Source organism: Neomonachus schauinslandi, chromosome 7 (genome assembly GCF_002201575.2).
Source record: "Neomonachus schauinslandi chromosome 7, ASM220157v2, whole genome shotgun sequence".
Lineage (NCBI taxonomy): Eukaryota > Metazoa > Chordata > Mammalia > Carnivora > Phocidae > Neomonachus > Neomonachus schauinslandi.
Window position 1 is genome coordinate 52,472,095 of NC_058409.1, and position 7,227 is coordinate 52,479,321.

General features: G+C 40.3%; 1 protein-coding gene across 1 annotated transcript; it reads right to left on the reverse strand.

Annotated features, from left to right (window-relative positions):
• Positions 1 to 1,065: 1,065 nt before the first annotated feature.
• Positions 1,066 to 1,290, reverse strand: LOC110589627 (cytochrome c oxidase subunit NDUFA4-like). The gene has a single exon (XM_044917051.1). The coding sequence runs from the start codon at positions 1,288 to 1,290 to the stop codon at positions 1,066 to 1,068; it is 225 nt and encodes a 74-aa protein (XP_044772986.1).
• Positions 1,291 to 7,227: the final 5,937 nt, after the last annotated feature.

The following is a 7,227-nucleotide window of genomic DNA, read 5'->3' on the forward strand; positions in this document are numbered from 1 at the left end:
GCTAAGTTAATTCGGCTTAAAATATTAAATATTTCTTAATATTAGGGGAAAAAATCTGAATTCTGAGTAATTATAAAGCCAATGTTGAGGATGTAAAACTTATTACTAAAAGATACTCTATACTTCCTGTGCTCAGAATTTCTAAATGTTTCCCACTATAAAAAGCACACTGTTGTTGTTATGAGTGACCCGTTCATATACTTTAAGTATATTCTTTATTTGAACAGTCAGTGAATCTAGAACATTTATTGAGACAGAGGATGCTGAATGAAGTGTAAGAAAAAAACCCAAAACAAACAAAAAAAATCACTGAAAAATTGACCCAAGCAGATGTAAATGAACATAAAGGGACTGCATATTTTCATAGTTTGTGGTTCTACTCAACTTTGGAAGTGCAGGCCGATTTTCACATTAATGTGACAAATTATTTGGTGTGATTGATTTGTCCCCATCCTAGATCCCAGCTGAAGGTGTTTTTTAAATTTTTTTGTTTTCTTTTAGGATGGGAAGCCCTACTTTATTTATTTAATCCTGGTATAATTAACATACAGTGTTGTATTAGTTTCAGGTGTACAATATAATGATTTGATGGTTCTATACATCACTCAGAGCTCATCACGACAAGTGCACTCCTTAATTCCCATCACCTGTTTCACCCATCCCCCCGTCCACCTCCCCGCTGGTAACCACCATTTGTTCTCTATACTCAAGACTCTGCTTTTTGTCTCTTTTTTCTTTGTTCATTTGTTTTGCTTCTTAAATTTCATATATGAGTAAGATCATATGGTATTTGTCTTTCTCTGACTCACTTAATTCACTTAGCATTATACCCTTTAGATCCATTCATATTGTTGCAAATGGCAAGATTTCATTCCTTTTTTTCAAGTTTCAGATAGTTATTAATCAGTGTAAACCCCCAACACAATATATCAACATGATTTTGTGCATTCAGAGGGGAAATAAGTCCTGGATAAGTGGAACGCTATGCAGATGTCTTCTGGAAGACCTTCATTCTAAGCAGCTTTATAGTGAAACGTTTCATTTAGAAGTCTGGACCTTCTTTCTTCAGTTTGCTGTAATCCCATTCACTGAATAGATCTTGTATTGACCATTGGGACCTAGTTTGTTCCAAGGTTCTGGGTTATTCTTTCTACCCCAACTGACATCTGGATTGGACAGTGCCAGGTGCAAGACATACAGTGCAACTCCAGTACTTCCTCCTTCAGTAAATATGTATAGTGGGATCAAGCTTGGATGCTTCTTGGCCTCACCCAAGATGTGGCTTAACATGGTTGTGGTAGAGGCCTCAGATCCAGAAGGAGAAAAGATCAAATCTGCAAGGCCCACCACTAAGTAGTCCCTATACCAGGGATCAATTTCCTTCTCTTTTAGGGTTGAGTAAAGTTTTATTGTATATATACACCACATCTTTGTTATCCATTCGTCTATGGATGGACACTTGGGTTGCTTCCATTTTTTGGCTATTGTAAATAATGTGGCAATAAACATAGGGGTGTATGTATCTTTTTGAGTTAGTGTTTTTGTATTTTTTGCATTAATACCCTGTAGTGTGATTACTGGATCATATGGTAATTCTCTTTTTAATTTTTTGAAGAAGCTCCATGCTGTCTTCCACAGTGGCTGTACCAGTTTGCTTTCCCACCAGCAGCGCTTGAGGGTTCTTTTTTTTTTTTCCACATCCTCGCCCACACTTGTTCTTTTTTGTGCGTTTGATTTTAGTCATTTTGACAGGTGTGAGGGGATATCTCATTGTAGTTTTGATTTGCATTTCCCTGATTATTAGTGGTGTTGAGCATCTTTTCAGCCTTAGGTGTTTTGCTCCTTCTTCTCCCTTCCTTTCTTGGTCACCTGACAGATTTTCTGGGAATCTGCCCTGTTAAGCTGCTTATGTCATTTGGATTGCAGACTTCCTTATTTCCCTGTTGTCTTTAATCTTGTCCTCTTCACATTGTGGTTAATCTCCCTGCTCTCTTTCCTGTAGCTGTCTTTCTGGGTTTCTGCCTTTCCCTTTCTGGGAAATCTCTTTATTAGAATATCAACCTGGTATTTGAGAAAACTGAAATGACAACAATAACTTAGGTTGTGTACAATATAACCACAACACTGTAAAGTAGAAAGTGGTCATGGTCATGTTTTTATTCATCATTGAATGTTTGTTCATTACTGCTTTTGGTAATGAAAGTAGAAGTTTGCCAACTGGATGTCAGGTATTGCCCTGAGTGCTGGAAATTCAAAAAGAAGAGAGCTTTTAGCTTTCTGGGCATGAGATGTGGTAGAAGGAAAGATAAACCATAATTATCATGTGTCAGCATGTGAAAGGATGCTATTTGTAAGTTTACTGTTGTATTAATTAGAGCAGCAAAGAACTATTGTTATGGGTCATGGAAATGATACTGTTATATTGGAAATAGTGTTAATTAAAATGGAATTTTTCTATATACTAGTTAGGAAGAGTTTAGATCTCCTCAAGCTATATTCCAGAAGAAATAATGTTTGTTCACTTAATTCTAAGAAAGCTGTGTTCTCCCGCCTCCCTGTCCCCTGGGCAGTAGAACACAAAATGAGTCCACTCCAGTATATGTAGTCTGATGCAATGGTATAAATAGTTCCTTTAGGTTTTGTACACTTGCTTATTTATATAAAATTCTCAATTACTCAATATGTGTCTTTCTCTGTTCCTTTCGGGGATGCTTTCTGCATGTATGGGGAAGGGAGTGGGGATTGGGCGTCTCTTGCCTTCATGACAGTTTTCAATGAACTTTTCCATCTTTGGGTGTCTGACTAGTATCTGCAGCTATGTAGGTTGTGGTTTGGTGTCTCTGAGCTATGTCAAGCCTGACTTGTGGTCCTCAGTTGACCTAGACTCCATCTTGCAGCTCCTGCAGACACTCTTCTGGACCTCTCCAGATCTATCACACCCTCCATCCAGTGCATGGCCTATGACATCACCCTTGTAATCTCTGCAGTGGGTTATCTTTTTGCTAGCCAGGCCTATTGCCTCTCAACTCACTTCTGTCTACTTCCTCCTTAGGAGTGCACAGGAACTTCTGGTACCATCCACACCATACCAGAACTCAAAGTGGCTATACCATAGGTCAAATGTTACTTTCACTCTTGGAGTGAAAGTGTAAAGTTACAGGACACTAACTTATCTGACACCTCTCCTGTGCTAGAACCAAAAATCAGAAGGGAGATGAGGGCTCACATATGTTACCACCCACCTCTCCTTATACCCCCTGGTCCCAGGGGGGTGAATTTTAGGCTTTCTGCTCTCAAAGGTTCTTTCTCTTCTAGGGTAGCAAGTGCCATCCGTAGCCTTAATAAGAAGCAGCTTTGTCTTTCATAGAAGACACCATAATCTGTATTTTTCAAGTTCTATTCTTGATAAAGCCGAATTTTCTAGCCCATTGTCCTGACATAAAATCATATTTTCAATGTCAGAAGCAGATAGTTCTCTTTTGTTTTCTGCTATAACAATGCTAAAATGCCCTCTCTCCTCAGTATAACCTTCCAGAGCCCCAAGGCTTCAAGCTGACGTGAGAGAGATAACATGCTTAAATTGAGTGTGTGTGTGTGTGTGTGTGTGTGTATTGAGAGTGGTGGAGGAATCACTATTTTTCAAAGTATTACCCTTGTCATACTAGGTATCAGTCACTAAGTAACTTCCTTTGCAAGTTGGAAGACACAGGTATCACATCCATAGTGGGTACATGTTCCTAGAAACAAAGCCCTGTGTTGTATGTTTATAATGAAAACCTCAATAACAAGGCAAATTTTATTCTTTTTTTAAAGATTTTATTTATTTATTTGACAGAGAGAGAACAAGCAGGAGGAGCAACAGAGGGAGAGGGAGAAGCAGGCTCCCCTTCAGAGCAGGGAGCCTGATGCAGAGCTCGATCCCAGGACCCTGAGATCATGACCTGAGCCGAAGGCAGATGCTTAACCAACTGAGCCACCCAGGCGCCCCTAGGCAAATTATATTCTTACATAGGAACAAAATATTAACTGGGGTTCCTAAGTACTGGATGTGACTCATTGCTAGGTGTCATTGAAGGAAAGCCCCAGACTGCCAGGCAGTAGGGAAGAAGTACTGGCAGAAGAATGGACAGCTGTAGGTGCTCATATTAATCCTGTCTGTTGGACCGTATGCCTCAGGGGCAGATGGGTTAAACTAAGAATGTGTTGTTGTAAAAGACGAATGAGTTAATGTATGTTATTTTGAATCTGGCAGTTGCCTTAAATATGAAGTAGGAATATTGAAAATAATGCAAATATGCTTTTTCTGTTGTCCTTTTTGATTATAGAGATCATTTAATAATCATGGTAGTTTATGGGTAAGAGTAAATGACCCCATGCGTAGACATGACAGGTGGTTCCCGGAGGCAGCACATCCTTCTTTTGGATGGATTGAATCAGTGATGAGAGCTTGCAAAACTAAGGTGGTTTGAATCGGACAGAACAAGTGATGGGAAGGGAAGGGAGGGGAGAACTTGAAGGAATGAGGGTCATAAGAGTTAGCAGAGAGGTCACATAAGATGGCATTTGGCTGTTACGATGTCAGAGGGAGCTTTTATCTAGGAGTTGGAGGTGTGGTAGGATGTTGGCTGGATTGTAGTGACCTAGAAGGGGTGATGGGGATGGCAGAACTTGATGATCACAGGAAGGAGCGAAGGGATACAAGATGAAGGAAGAAGTTGACCCTAAAATGGCATTGGACTTGGACATGTTGATAATCTCATTACGGTGCCAGTCGGAATGCAAGAGGAGGAAGACGAATGATGGGTGGGATGGTAAAACCTGACGAGCTGGGAGTGAACGCATAGGTGGAGTTTGAAGAGAGTTGTCCTCTGAGACTTGAAAGTGCATTAGGGCCACGGGCTGGACCAAGGTTCTGGTCCACACCTTCCAACCCATTTCTTGTTCTTCCTTCTGACCAGCTTCTTACAAATGGCACATACATATCTCAAAGTGGACATCCAAGAAAACGGAAGTGCCATCTACACCAGAATTAAGCAAACATTGTCACTTTGCTGACCATCTTAGGATTTGAAGAACCTTTGGGGGAATTTGAAAGACCCATGCCTTTAAAAATAGCAGCTTTAGGGGCGCCTGAGTGGCTCAGTCCTTAAGCATCTGCCTTCAGCTCAGGTCATGATCCCAGGGTCCTGGGATCGAGCCCCGCATCAGGCTCCCTCCTCGGCGGGAAGCCTGCTTCTCCCTCTCCCACTCCCCCTGCTTGTGTTCCCTTTCTTGCTGTGTCTCTGTCAAATAAATAAATTAGTACCTTTATATAAAATGTGGTGGTTCTCCATTTTCCCCAAAACAGGAGGCTTGAACTCATATTAATCATTAGCTTTAAAAGAGAGATTAGAACATTTCTTTACTTAAATTCTCACTAAGGTCTTTGTTTTGAGAACCTGGAGAGCAGGAAGCTGCTGAATCTGGACTTCTTTGCTTTTTCTTTCTCCCTTGGGCTGTGAAGGGCAAGGAAAGCCACAGGGCTGTCCCTCACGGTGTGCAAGGGAACATGGGGGCCCTGAGGTGTGAAATGAGATGCAGTCCCTTGCCTCAGTGTCTGTGAAGACTCTATATAATACCAACTTCAGGGTTTTGTGGATACCCGTTGGCCAAAGACTTCCTTCTCCAAACCTCCACTTGTATTGACTTAGAGAGTCACTGCTGACACCAACCTGTCCTGTCGAATCCAGAAAACGAGTTGATGCAGTCCTTGAGAAGTGGAGTAAAATCATTACTTAGATCCTGTTGAAGGTGCAGAGAGGGACAAATCTAAAATGTTCAAAGTGCCTGTGGGTTTGGTCTGTTGGTCAATGACTTTAGGTTTATTTCCCTCCAGAAGGTACTTCTACTTGAGCGCTCTGGGGGCCTTTGTTTAAAATGAGCCTGGATGTGGCTTACCTGGCTAGTTTTCATTTGGCTTTTAATTTTTAAATGCCCATTTTAAAGACTTTATTTATATTTATTAGTAGTGTCTTTTTTTTTTTCTTTTTTTAAACCGGGGGGACTTTTGCATGGAAACTATTGAGGAAACTTGGTCCCATCTGTTAGTATACGCCTTGTCTGAGTTGTCCTTGGTGTAAAAGGCTTAGAAACAATTCTGTCATGTGTCCCATGCTGGCCCCACCCTAACCTGGAAAATTTTCTGCAGACCTAGACACTTAGTCAATGTTTAATGGTCATATCTGAAAGCCTGTCAGTTATGGACTTTTGCAGCTATTCACCGCTAGTTGAGAAATAATTAAGCAGGAGCCTACAGATCTGCCCGGCATATGTGGACTCAGAGATAGAAAAGCTTGGTTCTCCGCTGGACTGTTTCGTAGACTAAGCAAAAAGATTCATTGTGAATGTATAACAAAAGCTTTTCAGAAAGGAGAGAGGGCGAGAGATAATTAATATTCTTGAACATCCACTACATACCAAACACTGTGCTCGCTGTTTTGTAAACCTTTTATTTAATTCCCATGACTTACCCAGTGTGCTAAGTATGGTTTTTTCCTTTCAAAGGCTCAGAGAGATTATAAATGATGTGTCCAAAGTTGCACAGCTATTAAGTGGCTTCCCTGGGACCATCAGACTGGAATGACTCCATAAGTGTGTGGAGGGGATGAATAAAACACAGGGGCCCAGTTCTCTTGACCTGCAGCTCAAGCAAGTTTCCATGTTACCATTTCATATCTCACCTTATATTTTTCAAAAGGTACAATGCTTTATTTTTTAGGAAGACCTGCTTTGAGTAGGACATGAACATAATGGATGTGAATTTTCTTGCTTTCATTTATTATTGGACATTTGGTTACTAATTTAAACCTGACAGTGCTACTCCTGACAAATTCAATTCCCAGAAAAGCCCTGACAAGAAACAAACAGGTATTTTATGGTAAATCCCTGGTCAGAGACCATGAACATGATGGTTAATGTGTGTGTATATATATATGTTTATATATAAACAGGGCTAACTGAGTTCTAAAGTAGCTGTTCTTTGGTGGTTTGGTTTAATGAACAGATTAGGATAATCTCTCTTGTTTAATGTAGACAGCCCTTTTAAGGCCTTAAAAATAATCTCCTAATTAGCCCATTCTCTTTCAAGAATATTAGTTTGCTAGTCTCTGTTTTTTACATATTAGGAGGTTTCTTTCTTTCTTTCTTTCTTTTTTTTTTTTTTTTAAGATTTCTTTATTTGAGAGAGAG

What these genes read in the sequence shown, in the direction of transcription:
- LOC110589627 (XM_044917051.1), bottom strand. Translation starts at nt 1,290, where the DNA reads ATGTTAAGCCACATCTTGGGTGAGGCCAAGAAGCATCCAAGCTTGATC.